We start from the raw sequence: 25,157 nt of genomic DNA, 5'->3' as shown, positions 1-25,157 counted from the left end.
TTAATGTTTTTTCAAAATATTTTCATAAACTTGTAGAGTTTTTTTTAAAATAATGTGACAAATATTAGCTAATGTCCGATATTTCTAGCAGATTGTTGATGTACATTAGTGTTTGGTTGTGACTGTAAAGCAGTCAGTAAGTTAGAATGTTAATGTGACCCATGATTTGACAGTATCTCAGTCCTGCAGTGACCTTCCACACTTCACAGCTCCCTCACATCATGTGACATGTGTGTTGTTGTGTGTTTGCAGGCTGTCAGGCTGTCTGATCACAGAGGAAGGCTTTGCTTCTGTGGCCTCAGCTCTGAGCTCCAACCCCTCCCACCTGAGAGAGCTGGACCTGAGCTACAACCATCCAGGAGACTCAGGAGTGAAGCTGCTTTCTGCTGGACTAGAGGATCCACACTGGAGACTGGAGACTCTCAGGTATGAAGAGGCTGCAGCCACAGACCATCAGTCTGGTGGAGGAGGGAGAGCTGGAAACCTTTTCTCTGTCCCACTGTCAGTCTGGTTAATGTGACCCTGAGACACCAAGCTGACCTCAAACTACCAGAGACTCATCAAACTGTTTGTGTCCCACATCAGAACATCATTACAGACACAAGTAGTGAGGAACAGTAGCCAGGATGAACCTAAACAGGGAGGAAGGTGATGAAAAGCTTGTTTCTCTGGCGTCGTGTCTTGTTTCCACATTATAAGAGAGGACAGTGGTGAATCCTGACACGTTGATGGCATCATGGTGGGTTGATGTGAGTCAACGTCGCTGCAGGTTTATGGGCTCTTATAAAACAACACTTGGATGTTTACATACTGTCATCTTTCTCCAGTGTGTGCTGTCCTTTAGTGCGGACACTATTATTAAAATAGAAACCGTCAAAGTCCATTCAAACCGTCTTGATGGATCCTCACAGCAGGAATGTTTGGTGTTTTAAAGGAGTTCAGATTTACCTGGTGCAAAGCCCGGTTCTAGCCAGTTCCCTGGATCATACGATTGGACTTGTTGTAACTACAGGTGAAGAACCAACAGGTGATTGTGGACATGTCAGAGCCCAAAGAGGTTTGTTTAGGACTGGTTCTAGGGGAACTCAGGCAGTGCTCTGTGGCTGCAGACCCACTTGAGCTGTAACATCTTCACCTCAAGACCACAGAGGATAGAAACCAGTGTTATTGTTGCTAGGAGACAGGATGTGAATAGCAGTGTTATAGTCAGTCTAGTTAGCCTACTTTAGCTCCTAGCTTTGGTTGTGCAGCTCATTTCCTAATTGGTTCCTCAGTGTTTCCAGCAGCAGCTGTTTTCATCCAACAAGCTGTGATGAAGCCTTAGTTTACTACCTGCTGAGCAGCAACCAGCAGACACACTGAGTCACCAGCTGGGGAACATAGAGGAGCATTTAGCAGCTAGAGACACAGATAATCCACTCAGGAGGTGGTGGAGACCAAAATTAGAGCTAAAAGAGAGAAAATAGTGGACTTTCATCCATCAGGTGACACAAAGACTCCTCTGACCCCCCCCCCCCCCCCCCCCCCCCTCCTCCTTTCAGGGTGGAGCCTGCTGGAGTCCGATGGTTGAGACCAGGTCTGAGGAAGTGTAAGTGTGCTTTGAGTTTGATTCATGAAGATTAAACCATCTCCACACTGTGACATCACTCATTCACCTCTGTGATGTCATCATCAAAGTGTCACTAGATGAACACATGATTAATAACTGCAGCTGTTTGTGTCTTGTTCTCTCATCAGATTCCTGTGAACTCACAATCGACACAAACACAGTAAACAGAAAACTCAAACTGTCTGACAACAACAGGAAGGTGACATGTGTGAAGGAGGTTCAGTCATATCCTGATCATCCAGACAGATTTGACTACTGGCCTCAGCTGCTGTGTAGAACTGGTCTGACTGGTCACTGTTACTGGGAGGTCGAGTGGAGAGGAGGAGTTTATGTATCAGTGAGTTACAGAGGAATCAGGAGGAAAGGAAACAGTATAGACTGTTGGTTTGGATGGAATCATCAGTCCTGGAGTCTGGGATGCTCTGATAAAGGTTACTATGTCTGTCACAATAATAGAGTAACACACATCACCTCCTCCTCCTCCTCTGGTAGAGTAGCAGTGTATGTGGACTGTCCTGCTGGTTCTCTGTCCTTCTACAGAGTCTCCTCTGACACACTGATCCACCTCCACACCTTCAGCACCACATTCACTGAACCTCTTTATCCTGGGTTTTGGTTTGGGTCCTGGCCTGGTTCTGGTTCCTCAGTGTCTCTGTGTTCGCTGCAGGAGGGAGAGTCTCCTCCTGGTGGAGAACCTTCCTTTCTGCAAGAGGAAGAGTTTCCTCCTGGTGGAGAACCTTCCTCTCTGCTCACCACATAGTTCAGTCTGTACAGCTGATGTAGGTTCATGTGGGTGTAGGTGCAGGTGGAGCAGGTGAGGGGTACCTGAGCTGGTCTGGACTCTGGGGGTCCACAGCTCTCTGGGACTTGTGGTGTTGCAGATGAACGTCTGAAAGAGCTCAGCGAGGTGTGTTTTAATGTTGCTGTGCTGATCGCTCTCACTTAAGCAACCTTGATACTGATGGACAAATTCCTCATGGAAAATGTGAACCATTCATTTATTTTGTTCTTTTTTAGACAGTTTTTTCCTCCACCAGTCTTGCAACGTCAGCAAATGTAATTGTAGGTAAATCTGTGAGTGAAGTTGTGAAGACTCCATTATCTCCTGATGTGTTTGATGCTTGACAGGATGTCCACTTCCACATTGATTACGCATTTCCGGTTTTTGTGAAAAAGGTCTATTCTACTCAAAGGCCCTTTCTTAATATGCGTTCTTGTGTGGACTTTTGTTCTCGTGGACTCGTGAAACGTCATCAGTCGCAGCCTGAGTACTGTTCCAATTCTAAAGTCCGCATCTGGCTGAGAACGGTCATAATACCCGGATGTGGCTCGCCCCGCCCATTTCACCCGGCATGCATCGGAGCAGGCTCGTCTGTTCTTGTGAGAGCCAAATATCCCAGAATGCATTTCAACTCAGCAACAGGCAGCAAAATAAACACAACTGTCTACTGTCTTAAATGTAGGGTTGCCAACCGTCCCGTATTACCCGGGACATCCCGAATTATGGGCAATTTTGATTTGTCCCGGCCGGAACAGCTCCAGTCCCGTTTTCCAATCACAGCCTGCTAAGTCAATGACGCACGAAAAACTCCTGGTTGTTGTGACGTTGTGACGCATCAGACCAGTGTGCGCGCGCGGGGGCCGGGTGGCCAGAGCGGAGCATGTGAGGTGAGAGCTGTCCTGTCTGTTAAAATGAGCAGTGAGTGCAAAGAAAAAAAGAAATTGTGCAAGCCCGGCCGACGACCCCCCCCCCCCCCTGTCAGCCCGCCAGCCCAGCTCCGTGGATGGAGATGTGAGGTGTAGTTCACGGACCGTCAGACCCTCCAGCACCGGGCGGTCAGCTCGTCTCAGCCCGCAGAGAGCAGCCTGTTTTCGGCGAGTCTTCTGTGAAATCCTGCGCCGGTTTTCACGTCTCCGTAGCGGTTATACATAAGATTTAACTGTACTATAACGAGTCTTCATAAGTTTTAATGTAGTGACTGATGTTGTTCTCCGTTAACGTTACGTCTGTTGGAGTTTAGATTAATAACTTCATATTTTATTGTCACTTTAACGTCTTGTCTGTATCCACAGAGTGCAGCTTGTTATTGTATCATTGTGCATTATTAACTGTGTTTTGATTAACCCTCCTGTTCCCTTCATATTTACTAACACCTTTTACCATTGGGGTCAATTTGACCCCAGCGATTTAAACACCCAGAAAATGATTATAATTATTATATGATAATTTATATATATTTTCCCCAGGTTTAGGTATTAGAAACTTTGTGCTAATTTGTTGACTACATAAATAGCGCATTCAATTAAAATAAAATAGGCACCCACCCCATTAAACATCCTTTTCCATTGATGGTGTTATGAAGACCTCAAATGCTGATTGGATGTCATGGACTTGACTGACAGCGTATCTGTCAGAACCTGGAACCATTCTGATGACGTTTGAAGCACCAAGTCTACCTACCTGTTGTTCATGTGGGGAGTGTAGGATATTAAAAAATTGACGACCAGGTTCATAAATTAACTATAGATAAAATGCATTTAGTGTACACCAAAATACAACCATGATTCTGGATTCAATAAAGTAATGGGAATGTTATAAAACCACTGTCATTTTGAAACTGTAATCAATAGAATAATACCAATGTACAGTTATGATTGTATTCAATGTAATGTAATCTACCGAAATGCATTTATGTAATACTGTAATATAATTGACTGAGGCCTTCAACAGCCGAGCTACATTGAACTCACCAGGAGACCACTCCCAGGGGGCGTGGTCACCGACTTTCACACCTTTACTGATCGGTATTAATACTTGTAGGCAGCCATTGTTCTCGAGTTTGGCTGGTCGTAGACAGCAGACATGGTCTAGGGATGGTGGTGAGATGGTCCTGTGGCCTGTTTGTTGCGGAGACCAGCGGCTCCTCAGCTGAGATGTCCTTTTTAGCACAACACCCTTTCATTTATTAAATACTTGCAGTGACTGGCTCTGACCAGCAGAGGACGCTCTAACACACAAAGTCACCGATGGGGTTAAACCAGTCTATTTTGCATTTAACATTCATCGCAATCGGAAAATAATGACAAAATCACACTAACACTTTATGAAATAAATATGATCCAGCATCTGAGTCAAAATCCTCCATCTGAACTTCAGATGAATTGTTTATTTAATCAAACAGTTAAAGTTGGATGATCGATCAACTCTAATGTGCACTTTACAAAGATGTTTTTTCCTTGTCAAACGTGATCATTGGTTGCAAACTGTATTTCACTGATATATTTTGTATCATTACTTTATGAAATTGTTAGCAGAGATGGTTCCCTCAACGGTCCCGGCGTCCATACCCAATGCTAGACCGAATATCATTATTAAACAAATAACACAAAGTGGCGCATCATGGCTGGTTGACTTGAACTGAGTCGTCTTTATTGAACGCAGGCTCACTTGACCTCTCCTAGGTCACATGTCTATTCAGGGGCATCCTATTGGCTGCCGTTAACACATAACATTGCATAGAAAAGTAAGTACAATAGATTGTCACAATGGAGGGCATATACTCCTATATGTTAACAGAAATAAATATGATCCAAGTTGGATGATAGTTTAAAAAAACAAGGATTCAAAGGGAATGTAGTTCTCTGTTAAGAGTAGGAATGGAGCGCTGTTTGTGTGTTGAATTCATCTGCAAAGTGTTTAGGTTATTTTTAGGAGGGGGATATTTGACCATGACGTTTTGATGTGAACTTCAAATATGAATGAATGAACAAATGAACAAAACGTGTGACCTGGATTTGGCTCCATATAAAACGAGTCTCAAAAAACCCAGACACAAATGTGAAGCGATCCGTAAAATAAATGCAGTGCGATCTACAAATATGAATCCTAATGTATTCATTTGTGCATTTAAATGTATTTTTAAATCCTTTTGTGTGCATTTGTTAATCGAATACATGTGTGAATTGCTCAGTGCGCAATTGCAATAATTGAGACTGATCTGACCCCACAAACCAAGATGACACTTCTACGGGTCAAAGCTAACAGGATCGAGGTTAACGGGCCTATGAGAGGCGTCCGCTGCAGCCTGGGACCGGGCTGTGACGTCACAATGACGCGTCGCTCCGGCCCAACCCACCCAGCGCGGCTGCCTGTCTGTCCGCCCGCAGTCCTTCACAGAGACGACCGTGAGCCCACCGGCCCGCTTCATCAACGCATCCACAACGGAGCCACGGCCGGTCCGCTGCGGCAAGGTGAGTGTGTTTATATGCGCATCTTAGCGGGGTGGGGGGGGTCGAGATGGATGAGAACCGGCAGAGGAGGAAAAAAAAGGGTGAGAAAAGCATCGCGTCGGGGCCAGAAAATAACAAAGCCTCGGGTCGGTGATGACGGGGGAGACGACACCGCGTCGGTTCTCCTGCTGCCACGTCGCCTACAAACGGGACGCCGCCACTGCTCGTCAACAACCCGAAGGCGCGAGCTTGTTTGTGCCGTGTGTTGCTTTGTTATTTAACGCAGGGCCACAAAGGCGGCGCAGCGGTGGGCGGTAACGGTTCATCACATTAGCCCGGTTCCGCCGCTGTCTCCGCGGGGCCGCGGGGCCTTTGAGCCCGGGTGAAAATACACAGTTAGTCAGTAAAATGTATGTGATTAACCGAGCTGGCTCGACGGTGTCAAAGCAGCGGCCCGCGGCCCGGTGTTGTCATCGCATGGACCCGATGTACCGGAGGAGACCACAGCGGCACCAGAGCTACCGTTAGGTTTGACCGAGTGACGCGTCGTCACTTCCGGTGACATTTAGCAAAATAAAAGCTTGATGTCGTTGGGAAAGAGGGAACAATATGAGTACACTCGATGTATGGACTTGAATCCAAAAAGTATTTGAGAATATCTTAAGATAATTTAAGTCAGATGCTAGAGCAAGATATTAAATAATATAAAGGGGAATAGCATAAACATTTGGTTAATGTAATTGTCAAATACAAATAAAAATAAGTTTTCGTTATGTAGAAATAAATTGTACATACAAAAAGTGAAATAATAATTCAAAAGTCAAACCAAGTCCTAAAAGAAATGTCTAACAACATTGCATTTGCAAATGTAGTATTTATGAACAATTGATACATATTTTGTCACTCATTGAAACGCTTTGTGGTTCCGTTTGTTCTGCTCTTTTAGCCATATATTAAGCATGAATGGATTTGACTATCTCAAAGTTATTATTGTCTGCTATACAGGCCCTTCGTTCGTGTTTATACTCCCCTGCTTTTATTCTGAAGGCGGACTGCGTGTTCTTCCGGTATTCTGATCGGTTTATGCAGCTTGCTGTTGTGAGGAACATTTCATGCAACGTGACATAAACAGAAATCTACCGCTGTGTCCTGTCTGCAGCATTAACCTGTCAGTTTAGCTACTTCTACTTTATTATATTATGTGAAATCATCATGTTCATGTTGTTCTTTTATTCAGTAGGGATGCTTTAGTTAAATATTTTGTGTATAGTGATTGTTTATAGGGACATGGTTGTTTCCTGATGTTTATGTTGTGCATTTCACATAATCATTAGACGACTGCAGCATATATTTATTTCTGTGATGATTACTTTTAGTATTTGACATTAGACAGTGAGAATCCTCGCCAGGGTACAAGATGGAGCTTAATTCAGGGGATCGTGGTCCTAAATGAGTCTGAGCTTTTAGAAACATGCTGATAGATGATCTCAGGATGAGAAACATCAAAGCAGGGTTCTCCTTCTCTTATTTTACGGCTTTCTTTTGCAGCAACAGTGACGAGTAGTTAATTCAATGCACAGATCCGTTGGTTTGGTTTTATGGCGAGCAGGTCTGACACTGAAGGTCAGACTGGAATGTACATACAGCGTGAACCTGTCACTGCCTTCTCCTGCCTGCCGGTGTGAGGAAGGAGACCCGTGGGGGGGTTGAGCTCCTCGTCGCCTCCGCCATGCGTGGCTCGTCAAACCGCAGCGTGTCCGGCGACGTGCTGCGTTCAGGGAACGTGTCTCTCGATGCGTTATGTAAGCCGTGTGCATAGTTACTATGTGTTTTGATGTGTATTTCTAATTTATAAAAACATAGCGTGCGGATATCATGCAGTTCCTTTTGTCTGTTATCTGGTTTCCTCCAACAAACCGCCTCAACGCTTTGTATCCGTCTTTGTGCTTTGCTCGGCTCGTTTTGAAGGTTGTCCAATGTTAAAGGGACTCGTTTTGTTATTATTCTTGATAACTTGTGAAGGTGATCTACCATCCTAGTTTAAACTCTATTATGGAGGCACTTGAAACAAAACCACCAATAAGAAATATTTGTATCAGACCATCTTATTCCCACAGATGGAATTATTGCTGAATGTCATCATCTCTCAAGTTGTGCCCACCAAATCTAATCTATTTGCAGGTTAAAGTTTCAATAGATGGGTGGGAAAAGGCACATTTTGTTTGGCAGTGTGGTGGAATCAAAGGAGTTGTTTTAAAACCAAGAACAAGTCTTAGCGGACTCTAAACCAACTGATTTAAATGCATTTTGCTGCCTACATGGAACTAACTATTTTACTTTGTGGTTTTTCTTCTCTGTAATGAGTCAAAGTGCATGACCATAAAAAGTGTGTCTGAAATGTGGACTTTTGGGACTTTTGAGTCACACACACACACACACACCCTCTGGCTTGTTACAGTAGTTGTTTCCTTCATGGCAGCAATGCCTCACTGATTTAAAGGGACCCACAATGAGGTCTGTGTGTATTTCTTGCTGCAGTACATGATGGGTTCTGGGTCTGCTCGGTATTTTGGGCTCAATTGTCTGAATATGAAAGAGCACTGAGAGCAGCATTAATATACTGTGGACATTTTCACTGAGCTGAAAACGGTGCTAATTACATCACAACCCTAATAGGAATGATCTGGGCTGTTATTAAACATAATTGTAATTAGTTTACCAATATCACAACATCGACCAATATCACAACATTGTTTCCAGCATCGACCAATATTGTCTATACTTAAAATATGATGAATGTCACTGGCTCACTCACCAGCTAAAAGGAACGAATTCTGTCCGACAAACCTACCAACCCAGCAAAGGTGATGCGTCCTGCAGACATGCTGGCGAACTATGATGGGAAACATCCGGAATGGGACGCAACAAAAGACCAGAAGGGTGTTGGGTCGACACGTGAAGGTCTCCCTCTCTGGACCGAGGGATCAGGGATAGGGATGGAACAGTCCATCTTGGGAGGGAGGCAGATGCTTAGGGAGGCAGAAGTGGGCTGAGGAGAGACGAGCAACACTGCAGTGCATGGAAGAGGAGAGGGGGGGGGGGGGGGAGAAGCATGATGGATCGTGAAAGAGCTTTAAAGAGAGTAAGAGGTGCTCGGAAATGGAGCAGAGCAGAAGAGAGTCAGCACAGAAAGCGAGACGCATTAAGGCCGACAGGAGAGAAGTGCAGCTCAGAAACCCCACGTCAGCCTCGTGGTGTTTGGAGTCTTTGAGGAGAACCAAATGTGCAGCAACGTTTCCTTTTACTAATTATTCCCTACATGTTGGGTTCGGGCTAAAAGTCAACTATTCTAACGGTTGATTCACCTGTCAGTCATTGGGTTTGTTATCGCTATCATTCCCTATTCCCTGGACGGATCAATAGGGCTTCACATTACGCTGTGTCGGCGAATCGGGTCACACCAGAACCCCCAGAGCCGCCCGCGGTGCCTCGCGGCTTTCGGGTCAGTGCGGAATAATAAAGCAGTATAGAGATGTGAATGTAGCAGAGATGCTACGTCTCTCTTCAGGCATGCTAGCAGCTAGCTTCACTCGATGATAATCAGCGTCCGCGTGTCTATTATTCACACACTTTGTTTTCCAAGTTGGGCGTCGTGAGGCAAAGCCGTGGAAGCCAGCGCTGCTCCTCGTTTAGCCCCCACATTCTCATGGTCACATGGTCAGGCTTCATTTGACTCTCGGATGCTGGATGCGTGCAACAAACAAAAGCTCTTTTCATTCGTTTAGCAGCAGCACACCCACACACACACACACACACACATACACACACACACACACACACACACACCGAGGCCGTTACTCAACAACCAGACAGCTACAGTCGGTACCGCTGGGGCCTCTGAACAGAGGATACATGAGAAATAGAGTTCAGAGACGGTGGCGTTTCTTCATCATCGTCTTCATCCTCACCAAATGCACTATGGGTAATCAGCAGCATCAGGCAGCCAGGTTTCTGTGGCTTTTGGCCGGTGTCCTTCAGGTGGTTGTAGAGGTCATGCCTCTGTTTCTATAGGCAGGATGATGCATCACACTTCACCCATCAACAGATCCGTGTCAGTCCTATTCTACACAGCGATGTAGTCTTCTACAAATAGTCCCACCACGGCGTTCACTAAACACGAGTCCAACGGAGGGTGGACTGCGGCCGTCTTCCTGGCCCCATGCGGCGTCTCTTTCCCGGTCAGGGTGTGCCTCCTCGTCTCCTCCCCGCCGGGCTCAGACTTCTTCCTGGAAGTTTGGGCCTAATGGTACAAGAGGGAGGATTTCCCTTTCCCCCTTTAGTGTGTGTGTGTTTTAGAAATGGGTCACAATAACGTGGGATTCCCAAAGAAGCCGCTCAGGACGTGTTGGTGGAAAAAGCTCAAAGCTAATTGGCTCTTACTACAACCTTCTATGAATCCCGGGTTCTCAGAGTATTGAAAGAAGATCCCGGTGGTCTTTCTCCTTTTCTCTTCGTCTTTCTGGATTCGTATAACTCCACCATGTTGAACTACTTGTAGTTTGTCCCATTTTCTCGTGGTGAAGGTGAGGAATGCTCTTAAAGCTGTGAAACCAGGAGGCTTCAAACCCAAATAGCCCTCGACTTCCAGGGTCCTTGGTGGTTTTGGACGTGTTCTGGCAGCACTCTAGTTAGTGCAGCTTCACATGTTGGTCGAAGAAGCATTTACACGTAGTATCAAATCCAGGAATAATACTCAAAAACAAGCCAACAATAGTCCAGTCAGGACCCCCCTCCCTCCCCCCACTGATTGGCTGATTGGCCCAGCTCTGCTCCCTTGATCTCGTTGACCCGTTATCCGATCTGATCCGCGGGAATCTCTCAGTAGCACAGATCCCAGACCTGCTATTGTCCGCCTGGACTCCTCACTGCTGAGGAGCTGACTGCTGTAATCTGTTTCAATTCTGCTTCTCTTGTTTCATGCAGAGATTTAGTGACACGTTTTAGGTTTTTTGTCTTCGTCCTGTTCAGATCATTTACATAAATCCCTGCCTGTTGATTGGCACGTTTTAGCATGAAAAAGCGTCGTGTACAAGAAGCCGTGTCCGTGGTGGACGGACGGTCCCTCTGGCGCATAATGGCCTCAATGGTCCCATTCACAGGTTTCTGTGTGTACTTGAATACTTGAATAGACACAGATGTGTGAGGGACGGCAGTGAGTGCAGAACCCCCCCCCCCCCCCCCCCGAACGGATGACATCATGCTTCACACTGAGAGGAATGTTATGAGAGGACTTTTTCAGAGCTGCAAAGGTTGTTGGGTCACGGTCAACTGAACAAATAATGGCCAACTAATTTATTTTTACGTTTGAGTCACATTTGAGTCTTTTTCCACACTCCTAGCAGCACTAGGAGAGTCACACATGGGAGTAACTCCACAGACTGTATATGAACCATATAAAACTTTATCTGTGCAGCACGTTTCAAAGTGCAGTTCTTGTGAGAATCACTGCTACAGAATGTAAAATAAGTCAATGCAGAGCACAACAACGCCCTGCAGCAACAGGGACAGAGGAGCTCTGCAGCTGGACCCTTGTGGAAACATCTGCACTCTGCATTTCAAAAAGCTCCGTGAAATGTACATCTCATTAGAAGGTACCTTGTGCTCCTCATGCCTGAGCTCGTACATTCACACGCTGCAGCGGGAGCTCATTGTTTTGCAGGTGTGAGATGATGAAGAAGGTCGTGCTCCTGTCTGGGTGAAGCTGAAGGCCTCCTGACAGCAAACACCATTCCACTCCTCCGTTTCTGAAGAAAGACATCCGAGTTGTTCCTCTGCTCCGGTTAACATTCAACCTGCAGTTCTTTTTATTCTCATTCCACACTAAAGAATGATGAAGCAGTGTCGCTTTGCACCTGCTGCTGTTGTTCTCTGTAGGTGTCTTCAGCATTCTTTTTTTAGTTTCATATTATTTGATATTAGCTTTGAATCTAGCTGCTGTATCTGGGATCAGGTTTAGCTAAGCAGGCCTAATAGAGGGATTACTTTAAGTCTTCGTTAGTCCGCTCATCATCCGGTGAGCAGAGGATTTAGAGCAAACTTTCCTCCCTAACTCCGCTCAGATTGTCCCTTGTAATACTTAACGGGAGAAAATCATGTGACACAGGGTGTGTCAGAGTGGTCAGTTAAACCGACGCTGGGGCAGAAATATCCCGACATCGAGTGTTCCGTAAAACCACAACAAACACACGATGAAGAAGAGTAGTCATCTAATGCATCCAAGCATCTAATGGCATTGTCTGCTGTGCAAAACCAGGCTTTAAGACTTCCATGTTATCTGAGATAAAAGCTGATGGAGAAATCTGACAACTTGTTTATCTTCTTCAGCTGGAAATATGTATTCTCACCCCTCAGAGACCCACACACACCTGTGATTGTCCCACATTTACCTTTGTAGAAGGAAGGATCACATGTGTTTAGACAGTGTTTACACATGTATGTGCATCATTTATTTTCATTCCTTTTTCGTTGACAAATGATGTGAAGGGAAATTGTTGCGTGTGTGTTTGTGTGTCTTTTAGGGTGTAATATCCAGATGGAGATGAGATCATAGCCCTGTGTGTGTGACTCACTATGCTCACTGCACACATGAGACCAGAGGGATGTCGTTCTGTACTCTTACCAAAGCTATTTTAGCTATTTTAACTTTTTTCTGTCAAAAATATTAAACCAAAGAAATAAGGTACAAAGAATGAATGTGATGACAAAGAGGAACTGGTTTGACATTGATGGGTGTTGTTTTATCTCTAGGACCACGGTCCTCTCTTCCTCCTGCATTCAGTCTCTTTGTGTCCCTCCTTGTTTCCCAGATGTACCACTCTGACCACGGCGTGGACTTCCATGACCTCTTCCATGACCTCTCCTCCCTCGCTGCCCAGCTGGGCCCGGCACACAGAGAGTGAACTCCGCTCCCGGCCATCAGCGCACCCGCCGTCCCCTTCACAGGGCCTCCGCCCCCCCCCCTCCCGGACCATGGACAGCCCCCCCAAGCTGTCGGGCGAGACCCTGATCGTGCACCACATCCCCCTGGTGCACTGCCAGGTGTCCGGCGGGCGGCAGGGCGGCTGCGGGCTCTCGCTGAAGAGGGGCAGCCCGTTCATCCCGCCGGAGAACCTGGGCCTGAGTCGCACCACCTCCCTCCCCGAGAGGGACGTCCTCCAGAGGGAGGCGCTGGTCTACAGCAGCCTGATCCAGACCTCCGGCGGGGGCGGCGGCGGCGGGAGGGGGGGCAGCACGGCCAGCGACGACTCGTCCTTCACCTCCAGCAACTCTGAGGAGCAGCTGATCGCCGCTCACACGCTGCCCAGAGCCAAGCCGCGGCGCAGGAACCCTCGGCGCCACAACCCCTTCCTGCTCAACACCGAGGACGACGAAGAGGAGGAGGAGGAGGAGGAGGAGGACGGCGACAACCTCAGTGGGTACCTCGAAGACTCCTCCTTCCACCTGCACAGCGACAGAAACCCGGGGGGCGACGGGGCGGCGGCTCCCTTCCTCCTGCACGACCTCGGCTTCGCCCCCGAGCCCTTCCTGCTGCACAGGGCGGTGGGGGGGTCCCTGGGGGCGGCGCCCCGCGGCCTCTCCGCCCACCTGGAGGAGCTGGACCTCCTGGCGCTGGACGGCCAGCTGCGCCTGGGCAGCAGCGGCTCCAACATGTCCATGGACTGCGGGGAGCAGGACTGGGCCGACGAGGAGGACGGGGACCCCCCCGCGATGTCCCCGATCCACCCCGAGTGCCAGCAGGGCTACGGCAGCGACTCCTCCTGCAACAGCTCGGACGGCGTGCTGGTCAGCTTCAGCGCCATCTACAACAAGATGAACAACAGCGTCCCGGAGAAGAAGCCGCCGCCGGCCCCCGGCCGCGCCAACCTCAACGGCCCCACCGCCCGCCGCCGCTGCAGCTCGCCGGGGAACCGGGGAGGCTCCACCGAAGGGGCCTTCTATCTGGACCTCCACACCTCGCCGACCGAGCCCCCCCCCGCGCAGCAACAGCCCTTCGGCCTCCTCCCCGAGCCCCGCCGGTCCACCTCCTCCAGCTGCTCGTGCGCCGCGGAGCACCGGGGGGTCCTCGACCTGGACGCCAACTGCAACGCGTGCCCCCCCCCGGCGGCCGGGGACCTGGCTTCCTGCCTGCAGAGCCAGGCCCGCCTGGTGGTGGCCACGCAGAACTACTACAAGCTGGTGACCTGCGACCTGTCGTCCCAGTCGTCCCCGAGCCCCGCGGGCTCCTCGCTCAACAGCTGCTCCCCCGAGCACAGCAAGGGCAGCCCCACCCCCACCCCCACCCCCAGCCAGCCCAGCGAGTACTTCCTGTTCAGGCAGAGGGCCGTGGAGGACGGTCTGGGAGAAGAGGACGAAGACGGCGAGTCGCGTCGGGTGAGTGGAGCGTCCTGCCTCACTAGTTTTAATCACTTTGTCTCCTCCCTCTGACATTTTTAAACAAGACTGTTTACAATTTGCTTTGAAAAGGTTAACATGATGTTTCCGTATCATCATGGCATAAAACATCTAGTATTACCATCCTCACCGAGCTGCACAGCCTTTACTTTGGCACCGATTTATGAAGTCTTCTGTGTGAAATAACAAACACGCAGCACAAAATGTGCTTATTAATGCAGCATTTAGTGGAACGAAAGGTCAGTCCTTCAGAAGCATGATTCAAAACACCAACATGTTCCCTCACTATTCCATTTCTCCAGTGCTTTTTTTTTAATCCTAAAACACAAAGCTCGCTGCAGGCGGTTTGCATAATGAATCAAGTCAAGGCAGCACATTTAATTCATTTACACAAACAAGTTGGAGTACTTTGCAAAGTGTTACTAAATACAGTCTAGTGGAAGAAAGGAAACCAGAAGGCCTCAAAATACCAAGCAGAGATAAAAAGAGATTTTATAAACTGCATCAGACTCAACCTGGAGGACAATAATGCAAACACAACATCAATAGACACTCGACATTAACACCCAATAAGACTGATCTTTAAATAGCCGCCCTGCTGGTATTAGTCGGCTCATTTAGATCACAGATGTCTGCAGTCATCTGATCCCATGTCTGAGGATTATTTTAGTCATGTGGACCTGAAGCACATTAATTGGACAGACTGGAAATGGGGGGGGGGGGTGAGAGGGGACGGCGTGCAGTAAAGGGCTGCACATTGTTACTTAAATAACAATTCAGTTTGGTAGATCAGCAACCTGTTTTATCTGATCAAATAATCCGTCATCTTCCCTCCTCATTCAGAGAGAAGATGACGGTGGCGATGAGGAGGACGAAGAGGAGGAGGAGGAGGAGAGGAGGAATCAGCAGGCGGCCGCGCTCCGAGGCCAGGTCCACGTCAACGTCTCCCCTCCGGCGGTCGGCGGCGGCCCGATCGGAGCCCCCCCGGGAAGCCGCCCGCGCTCCCGCAGCTACGACCGCAACCTGGACAAGTCTCCGCCCCCCCGGCTCGGCCCTCTGGAGCGCATGTTGAGCTGCCCCGTGCGGCTCAGCGAGGGCGCCGCCCCGCCCCCGACCCCGCCCCCGGCGCCGCGGGTCACCTCCTTCGCCGAGATCGCGAGGAGCAAGCGGAGGAACGGAGGCTCGGGGGGCTCGCCGCCGCTGAGGGACCTTTTCTCCTCCACTTACTCCACCCACTCCCACTCCTCCCTGGACTTCTCTCCCATCCCGGAGCAGCGCTCGGAGGGCGAGTGCCACAGCCTGTCGCCTGTGCCCTTCACCAGATGTTACAGCCAGGGCAGCGCCGAGCGACACCTGGAGGCGGCGAGGGAGAGCCGGGCCAGGGCTGAAGGTACCTCACCTCCTACCAGCTGTAGTTATTCATTGCTTCATCTAAAAAGGACTGTGCAAAGCTCTTATTTCTGCATGATATACTTCTTGCTCTGGTTTGTTCTCCTCTTCCTCCTGAGGTGGACCTGTGGCTCTTTGCAGGGCTGGAAGACGATGGTTCTCTGAATGTTGGTCAATACAAATGACACCTTCTATGTTTTCTGAACCCCTTTTTGAAGATTATCCAACATGTGGATCGGTGGAGCCTCAGCAGAATGCTCCAAAAAGTCACTCTGACCTGAACAAACATCTCCCAGTGTTTGCTGTCTGAATATTTGGAGTTGAGGCCTGGAGTTGGGATCCGTCTGCATGTTTTGGTTCTGCGTGTCTTCCTTTGTGTGTCTGAGTCCCCTCGTGGGCCTCGTGTGTAGTTGTGCAGCAGAGTGCGTTCAGCCGCACCGGAGGGTTTGAAGTGGGACAAACGTGCTCTGAATAACAATCAGGTGAGCGGGGAGATAAAGGTGCAAAGAACCCCTCTGAGCTCCACGTCTGCGTATGCAGTGGATTAGCTGTGTGTGTGTGTGTGTGTCTGCTGCTCTGTGTGTGTGTGTGTGTGTGTGTGTCTGCCTGTGTGCGTGTGTGTGTGTGTGTGTGTGTGGTTTGCCTGTTGGCCCGACTCGTCCTGAAAGAAAAAAGAAGGCTGGACAAAGTTGCAGAGGCTTCGGTGCTTTGACTTTCATTGACTTTGGTAAAAGAATCAGGAGCATTGATCGGAGGAGTCGCCCCCTGGTGGTCAGTGGAGAGAATGCAGTTGGAATTCTTAAGGTCACTCGGATCAGGGATCCTTCTCACATACATGTAGCACGTTTTAACTGTTGTCTTGTTGCCAATAACTGAAAATGGTTCCCAGCATGGTTCCCAGTAGGGTCCCCCCCTCCCTGAGAGTCTCAGCTGCCCGCTGTGTGCGTCGTGTTCGATAAACACACAAACTGCGGGTGCTTGGAATTCCTCAGGAAAGAGCAGGGGGAGGAATCTCCCTCCTACACCTTACAGGAACATCTTCTCGGGAACATCTAGATAGAAAATGTGTGTGTGTGTGTGTGTGTATATAGATATATCTATATACACACACACACACACATTATATATATACACATCAGGAGCCTCGAGGGCAAAAGCCTGGTGACCTCTAACGTGACATAGTGAATTTATGGATCTAAATACAGATGCAAACAGCATCCTCCTGCTGGATGTTTTTCCCCCCACTGTGAATAAACTGATCAAATTCGCCCCCCCCAAAAAATCCTCCTGTTCAGTTGCTGAACCTCTCGTCACCATCTCCGATGACGACGGGAGGCCGAGCAGCTTCTGCCTACATTTATTATTCATCGGGCTGCAGCGAGCGGCTCCCTCGCTAATGATGCTAACACGAAGCAAAAGGACAGGGCCTCGCTGCCTACGAGGGGGGGGGGGGGGGAGGTGGGTGTGGAGAGAGAAGAAAATGTCATCTAGAGGGATGACGAAGCAAAAGACACAGAGAGCGAGTGCTTCATCCCCAGTGGGAGCAAAGGCCTGCAGGGCGTGTAGTGTTCCTCCCTCCCTCCTTCCTCCCTTCCTCCCTCCTCCCTCCCTCCTTGGTGTTCCTCCTTTAGCTCGACGTCGCCCTCTGTAGCCGAGAGGCGTCCCTGCACCTTTAGGGCGACAAAACAGCTTGCGCAATCACGTCAATGTCACACACGCTCTGCTGTCCGTCCCCGACTGCACTGGATCGACACACACACATTAAGACACACACACACACACACATTAAGACACACACACACACACACACACACATTAAGACACACACACACACACACAGTAAGACACACTGGCAGAAAGGAAGGATTCTCCCCACCGGGTTCCCTCTGGCCTTCAGGTTTAGTCTGTGTGTGGTTTTCTCTCATTGTGTACATGTGTGTGTGTCTGTGTGTGTGTGTGTGTGTGTGTGCACATTGGCCTGTCACAGCCCTGTTGATAAGGGCTGTCGTGACTCATGACTGGGCACTTTCCCGTGGTTGTCGTCCAGTTCTAAGCTGAGTAACTCGTCGTTTATTCACTGCTTCCTGCTGTAGTTCAGTCTGAGGTGAGAATTCTTAGTGGTTTTGGACTTTTGGTTGAAAGAAAGTCAATTTGAAAATGTCAATTAGGATTTTGGGGAATCGTTGTGGGTTTGTTTCTGATCGTTGTCCTTTGTAAACAATACATGAATATTTAAGTAACTTGTTATTGTTAAATGTTGCTGTAGTAAATCTCAGCTCTTCTTCTCTCTCTGTGGTCCAGGAGGCCTGTCCACTTCGTCAGAGAGCCGCCCCCCGGTGGTCCGCTACACCAAGGACCAGCGGCCCACCTCCCTGCCCATCCAGCCCTTCACCTTCCACCACCAGTTCGCCTCCAAGCCCCCGCAGCCCAAGCCCCCGCTGCCCCTGCTCTCGGGCTACGTCTCCGGGATGCAGGGCCGCTGCGGGGAGCCGGTGGGGGGGGGGGAGGGCGGGGATGCAGCAGCCCTGCACGGGTACCGGGGGGCCGCGGCGGCCCCTCCGCCCGGATCGGTTCGCCCCTCGCCCCTCGGGAGCTACTCCCCGGTGCGGCTCCAGGGGGGGCCCAGCTCCGGGACCTGCTCCACCTGCACCCCGAGCCCCCAGCCGGCACACAGCCTCTCCTGCCCGCTGTCGGAGGGCCTGGGCCCCCTGCGCGCCGCGCCGCCGCCGAAGCAGGGGGGGGCCCCGGGCACTCCGCCCCCGTCCCTGGGGGCGAAGAGAGGGGCGGTGCCCCCGATGCTGCCCCCGGTGCAGGGCTTCCACCGCGGAGCTCCGCCCGGCTTACCGCCTCTGCACGGCGACGCCCTCAGCCCGCTGGGCTGTGTGGAGGGGGGGGACCACCAGGCCCCCGCAGCCAGGACGCATCATGGTACGTTCCAAATCGCTTCATATGCGGCGATATTTAGTGACGTGGTTTGATCCAAAGGTTATAAAAGAATAAATAATGAAGTGTTTTCTTTTATAACTGAGAAAAAGTGAAATCCAGCATTTTTATCCATGAACGTCACCATAAAAATTCACTTGTTAATTGTTCAAATATACAGTGTATATATATATATTATGTATGTACTCTCCTCAGAGGGCTACCTCCTTCAGACTGACTTTTATTAAAAGGAAAAGATGGCCGCCAGAGAGATGCAACAACACCATTACTGAGTCGGCCTCAACGTTGTCTATTACGGGGGTTTTTCCATCTTTTTTCTTTCTACCTCATGACAGCGTTGGTCCTGCTTTGTTCTCCTTTATCGCTTCACCTTTTCCTTCTCGGGTCGTGGTCACGTGACGAGCTGCTCTTCTACGATTGGTTCCCGTCCCCAGTGACCTGCTACTTTGTACCTGGGTTGGTGTTGGTTAACTGAAGCCTTTGTACATTCTCACAGATGTTCTCTTCTCTTTCTTCTCTCCCTTCATGCATGCCCTCGTGTGTCCCCCCCTCGTGTCCCCCCCCCTTTGTCTCCCTCTTATTTCCTCCCTTACATTTTCCTTCCATCTATCTCCTCAACGATCCCGCCCTTTAACCACGACCATAACCCCCCCCTCCGCCCCTCAGCGCACCACCTCTCCCCCCAGGCTCTCAAATGGAGGGAGTACCGCCGCCGAAACCCTCTGGGGCTGGAGCGGTCCTCGGGGGGGGGCCACGCCTCTGCTGGATCGGGCTCCCTCTCCGGTAACCCGGAGCCCAGGAGGGGAGGGGGTCCGCGACCCGCCAGACGGAACGTGTTCGACTTCCCTTCAGAGCCCTCCGCCCCCCCGCCGGGACGCCTCAACGGTGCTTGTGATGTTACTGAAGAGTGGGGGGAGGGGGTGGGGGGGGCGCGGCCTTGTGAGGACGGCCTTGAATACGTGGTGCAAACGGCATTCTTAAGGACCCCCAACAACCTGCCGTGCTCTTAGCGGGGGGGGGGGGGGTGTTTCTGTGTGCGGCTGACCCTCCGTGTCTGTGTCTCTCAGCGGGGGCCCAGTCGGCGAAGCTGCAGCAGATCTACAGCGACTTCCTGCCGGACTACTTCTCCCTGACCGAGAGGCCTCCGGAGGAGTTCTGCCTCTCCCCCGACGCGTCGACCTGCTCCCCCCCCGCAGGCTCCTCCCCCCACGTCCCTGTGGACCTGCCGCAGAAGAGAGGTGACGGTCTCTGAAAAATAGTCCCAATTATTGTCCCTTTGCAGAAAGGTTGTCTACAAAGGAAACAACGTAGACATCATCTGACCTCGGAGGGAGGCGCGCCGTTGTCATGGAGATGATAACACATCGGCTCGCCATGTGGCGGTGATGAGCGCGGGGGAATGATGTTTTTGAAAGGGGCTTAAGAGCCTCTCACTACACACCTTGACAGGTGGGAGTGGGAGGGGGGGGTCGAGGGCTCTTCAGGTGGTATAATAAGAAAAGAGGTCGTGCCTCAGCTGGATCCTTCCCCAAACATCTTGCGCTGCTCAAGGACCTCGTGTCCTCCACTAGCGCGAGATTAACACTTTACTCAGTTTGCCTCTCAGCTCAACGATCAACAAGCCGTCTCCATCCTCTGCAGGTCTGGTGAAGGCCGTGAACACGGCGGTGGATCTGATCGTGGCTCACTTCAGCACCAGCCGGGACGCAGATGTGAAGGTAGGAGTTCCAGGTGGATCAGTTTGATGATGACCACTAATAAAGTAGTAATGATTCTACTGGCTGATCCAGGTAGTAAAGTTTAAAACCTTAGTTTCACACTCAATAATTTGTCTTTTTATCAGAATCAATCACCATAAAAAAGGCTTAGAGCTGATAAGACGAGACGAAAAGGACTCAGACTCCTGAGTCCTTGACCCCCCCCGATTAGTCCCTTATGCACTAATGTTTCTCTGCAGGCCAAGCTGGGGAACAGCTGGGTGAGCCCCAACGTGGGACACCTCATCCTGAAGTACCTGTGCCCGGCCCTGCACGAGGTGCTGCAGGACGGCCTGAAGGCCTACGTGCTGGACCTGATCATCGGGCAGCGCCGCTGTCAGCCCTGGAGCCTGGTGGAGGCCTCCACGCAGCTGGGTGAGGGGGGGGGGGCGGGGCAGAACCAGGTGCTCGGCGAGGGGGGGGCAGGGAGGAGTCGAACAAAGCGGTGACGGTGCTTTCTTTGCGCTGGCCTCTGCAGGTCCGTCCACTCGTGTCCTCCACAGCCTCTTCTCAAAGGTGAGCCAGTTCTCGGAGCTCACGAGCCACAGCATGAGACTCAACGCCTTCGTCTTCGGCCTGCTCAAGTGAGTCCTCTTCTGGGGTCACAGGGTCACAGTGCTCTTCGAAGAGTGAATGTTGGATGTTACATATAATATTCTTCATTCCCGACTAAAACAAAAGGATTTGCTTCTGCTTACATTTCAGCCTAAAATGTCTGGAGTTCTGGTTCAATCACCTGCACACGCATGAAGGTGAGTCTCCGCCGGCGTCACTTCTCCACCCTCAGACGTGCTGGTTGGTCCATCTGTGCACGACGACTCGCTCCCATCCGTCTGTGTTCTTCCCTCCTCAGACATCGTGGCGGCACACTACCAGCCGTGGGGTCTCCTCCCCCTCTCGCAGGGGGCGTGCCGGCCGCTCTTCGAGGAGCTGCTCCTCCTGCTGCAGCCGCTGTCGCTCCTCCCCTTTGACCTGGACCTGCTGTTCGAGCCGCACCTCCTCCAGAGGGGCCAGGAGCACCTGCGCCGCAAGGAGCAGCTGTGCTCCGCCGGCCAGAGCGCCGACCACTCGGCGCGCTCCACCTTCCAGCTCATGAGGGGCTGGAGCGCCACCGTGAGCGAGATGGTCCGAGACTCGGGCGCCGAGGCCAGGAGAGAGCGGCCGGGGCTGAGGCGCGAGGGGACGTGGCCGAGGACGGAGGAGGGGGCGAAGCCGAGGCTGAGGAGCGGGGGGGGGGGCGGGGGCCGGGAGCGCGGCGCCGGAGGTCGGCTTTGCCAACCTGTGGAAGGAGAGGGGCGTGAGCGGCAAGAGGATGACAGGCGTGGGGCAGGAGAGCGTCGAGGGCGGGAGGAAGGAGAAGGACGCGGCGGAGGAGGGGGGGGGGCGTCAGCGGCAGGAGCGGCAGGCGGGCTGGTGGTACCAGCTCATGCAGTCCTCCCAGGTCTACATCGACCAATCGGCCGAGGGATCCAAGTTCGTGAAGACGGAGAAAAGGAGGAGGTCGTCGGAGAGGCGGCCGAACCAGCCGCCGCCCACCAGAGAGGGCGTGGTGGAGGGGGCGGAGTCAAGCCAAGAAGGGGAGGGGCACGGCAGCAGGAAAAGAAGCAGCAGCAGCTCCGGGGGGGAGCCAGCGGGAGGCAGGGGGAGGCCGTCATGGATGGGAAGCCCGCCGGACTCTGTCCTCAACCAGGAGATAGAGGCTAAGCCCCCCGAGGCTGCAGCCCGCGAGGAGAGCCCCTCACAGGGACCGGGTCGGCGCTGGGGGAGGCTCTTTGGTTCTCCTTCGAAGGCGGAGCCAGCTGAACAGAAGGCCAAAGCTCAGAAGACCAGGTGAGTCCAAGAGAAAAGGTTTCTGTATCTGAATGACATCGACAACCAATGACATCGACGCTGCCCTGTCGTCGTCGTCCCCCCCCCCCCCCCCCCCCCTCAGACCGCCGTCCGGGTGGCTCTCTCTGGACAGGACCGTCCTCCACCTGGTGGCTCAGACCATCGGAGCAGGAAGCCTGACGAAGGCGGGGCTTCCGGCAGCGCCTGCCCACCCACAGACCACGCCTCCACCCACGACCACCCGACCGGCTGAAGCCGGACAGCAGTCTCCATGGTAACGCACTGTGCACTGTACTCCAGGAGGAGAATCACCTGTTCAATCAGCCGCTCTCCTTTCATCAGTTAAAGCTCCTGGAGTCTCACGTTCTTGTTGACTTTAGAAAGTAAAAAAATACTTTTGATCCTGAATTTAGATTTTTTTTGTATTAATTCATTTATTCTTGAACAGAGAAATGATCCACAATGTCCTACTTTTGCTAAACCAACAGGATGTTCACAAATTAATTGAAACATAAAACAGCAGCGACTTAAAAGGATTCCTGTTGAGAATGTCCTTCCCTTCCCTCACGCACGTCTCTCTGTGCCCCCCCCCCCTCCAGCGAAGTGCGAGCCCTGTGTCACCACATCGCCACCGAGCCCGGCCAGCTGAGCTTCAACAAGGGCGACGCCCTGCGGGTCCTGGGGAGGGCCGACGCCGACTGGCTGCTGTGCTCGCTGGGCTCCGTCCGGGGCCTGGTCCCCATCATCTACGTCACCCTGGGAAGCATGGAGGACAGCCGGGACGCCGCTGGACTCGGACAGCGCTGAAGCGGGGGGAGGACGCGCCGGGGGGCGAAGGCAAACCGATGAAGCAAGAAAACCAAAAGTGAAGGACTTTTGAGCTGGTGGCTGGTTCCTGGAGGGAAAACGCTGTCATTTCTTTAAAGATGATGTACGGACACACGCAGGCAGGAAGTCTGCATGCATGCAACCCACACAAAGACACCCCCCACCCCACCCCGGCACGCTAGCTTCTCCCTGCGACCGCCATCAGCCTCCCCCCTCGCCACCCTGAGGACGCCATCGCATGCGGCGACGTAGCATCGGCGCCCGGCGGTGGCGTAGCATCACCACCAGGTGGCGCTCTCTGCTTCTCTTCCTGTTGCTTTCTTGGTGCAGATTGAACTGCTAAATTCACGTAGATAAAGCAGTGCCACATTTGCTGTTATTGATGAGATGTAAAAGCAAAAGAAAAATGTATCAACGTCTCCCAAATGTAGTGTGTTGTTATTATTATTATTATTATTATTGATTGCTAATATTGTTATGAGTGGGAGAGTAGAAGAATCCCCTCAGAAGCTCGTTGGAAGGTTGTTTCAAGTTCACCTTCTATCTCTAAAGTCTGTTTGTATGAAGACAAAAGGGACAAATCACAGACCGCCTAAAGTTACTGGAAGTTACTTTTAACTGGTTCTGAGCCAGTCCCAGTTTGGTCCTGGTCCTCTACATGAACCCGTCTCCGTCTTCTATGACCTCCATCAGTAAATGCACCGTGAACCAGAACCAGGACTGAGAGGGCCGACTGTCCGTAGAATGAGGTTTTCTAAAGGGACCCTGGTGGTAGGAGACACTTCCACTTTAGTCCACAGGGGGCGCCAGAATCACCATCAAAATAAAAGATCCTCATAGTAACTTGGAGGGAACACACAAACCTTTTTGCCGCAGTCTGAGATGTGCACGTGCATCCGACCCGATGTGCACGTGCATCCGACCCGATGTGCACGTGCATCCGACCCGATCCTTCGCGCGTGGCCACCGCTATTCATTCATTGAGGGGAACCGGGAAGGATGTCCAATGAAAGCAGAGCGTAGCACAGGGTGGAGGCTTTTTTGAGTTTCCAGGGCTCTCGTCTGGATTACTGCTAATTATTGATATGCATTTAGAGGGGGGGGGATAATCGTATCCATGCCTTAGGGTTCCTAAAGAAGAGAAAAAAGGGAGAATAGCCGCGTTGGACACTTTAGGGCGAGTGACCTAATATTTGTCCGGGCATTATATTTTGTATGAAGTGTTGATTGTGACACCCTCCCTAGATTCATGGCGACAGAGAGTCGCTGACTCTGAGGACAAAGAGGTGATGTTTTAAAAGGGAAACCCCAACACGAGGAGTGTCCGTGTGAACCTCCTGCCTAACCAGGTGTAAAACAGGGCCTTAGCTTCCAAAGGACAGACATGAAACGTGGATGTTTGAGAGATGGCCCGATCCAAATACTTCACGTTATGAAACGTTCAAATCCGGTGTGCATTCATTAACTGAATGAATGCTTGTGTAGTTTTTGAAAAACGTCCACACATGAATATGATTTTACTGCTTAAAGTTTCCTTTTTGTAGCATTTCTGTACAGCTTTTTTCCACGTGTCATTTCAGCAATGTCCTTGAACTGTAAATATATTTAAATCCTGCAGAGCTCCATGTATGAATGTTAATACAGATTAACGAGGAGGAGGAGGAGGAGGAGGGGGAGGGGGGCGGTTGCGGTCATCCGGTCTTTGATGTGCAGAGAGAGAGAGAAGCAGGTGTGGTCTCTCTCTCTCTGCCCCCCCCCCCGGCTGTAAATGCCTTCAGTATCCACAGCTGTTCTCTGTGTGTGTCTACGGCTATATGACGTGTACGTATGACAATATCAAACTACTATGGATGTTAAATAACAAAGTGCTCATGTGATCACAAACCCGAACGGCTCCTGTGTCTTTGTTGGTAACAAAGTGATGCGCAAAAGAAACATCACTTGTAATCATCTAAATAAAGTTATAACAAACCAGAATAGTACTGCACAGAGTGTTGAATCCTCCAAACACAGCAATCAGTGAAGTAAAACTAATATTAAATACACCCATCTCTTACTACAGTTCAGTAATAGTAACTGAGAGAAAGCATGATGAACTGCTGTGTAATATTATACAAATG

General features: G+C 50.9%; 2 protein-coding genes across 9 annotated transcripts in view; both read left to right on the top strand.

Moving 5' to 3' along the window:
- The window catches only part of LOC119224825 (NACHT, LRR and PYD domains-containing protein 12-like), a 32,186-nt gene extending 26,693 nt beyond the window's left edge, over window positions 1-5,493 (top strand). For all 8 annotated transcript variants that reach the window (XM_062562619.1, XM_062562618.1, XM_062562616.1 and 5 more), the window contains 3 exons: window positions 253-426; window positions 1,542-1,588; window positions 1,738-5,493. In XM_062562619.1, the coding sequence (XP_062418603.1) occupies window positions 253-426; window positions 1,542-1,588; window positions 1,738-2,369 (853 nt within the window). In that variant the 3' untranslated portion in view covers window positions 2,370-5,493. The remainder of the gene's footprint in view (window positions 1-252; window positions 427-1,541; window positions 1,589-1,737) is intronic.
- Window positions 5,494-5,699: 206 nt separating this feature from the next.
- Window positions 5,700-24,921, top strand: rusc2 (RUN and SH3 domain containing 2). Its single transcript, XM_037482201.2, is given in 14 exon segments — window positions 5,700-5,860; window positions 12,706-14,269; window positions 15,134-15,680; window positions 17,981-18,607; window positions 19,289-19,507; window positions 19,690-19,860; window positions 20,264-20,340; window positions 20,580-20,754; window positions 20,858-20,963; window positions 21,085-21,131; window positions 21,233-21,611; window positions 21,613-22,209; window positions 22,313-22,483; window positions 22,809-24,921. Coding segments are annotated over 13 exon segments (4,857 nt in total). The 5' UTR covers window positions 5,700-5,860; window positions 12,706-12,736; the 3' UTR covers window positions 23,017-24,921.
- The last annotated feature ends 236 nt before the right edge of the window (window positions 24,922-25,157 follow it).

The sequence above is a fragment of the Pungitius pungitius genome, chromosome 5, assembly GCF_949316345.1.
Source record: "Pungitius pungitius chromosome 5, fPunPun2.1, whole genome shotgun sequence".
Lineage (NCBI taxonomy): Eukaryota > Metazoa > Chordata > Actinopteri > Perciformes > Gasterosteidae > Pungitius > Pungitius pungitius.
Note: the sequence above shows the minus strand (reverse complement) of the source record. Positions and strands in the feature narration are given on the sequence as shown.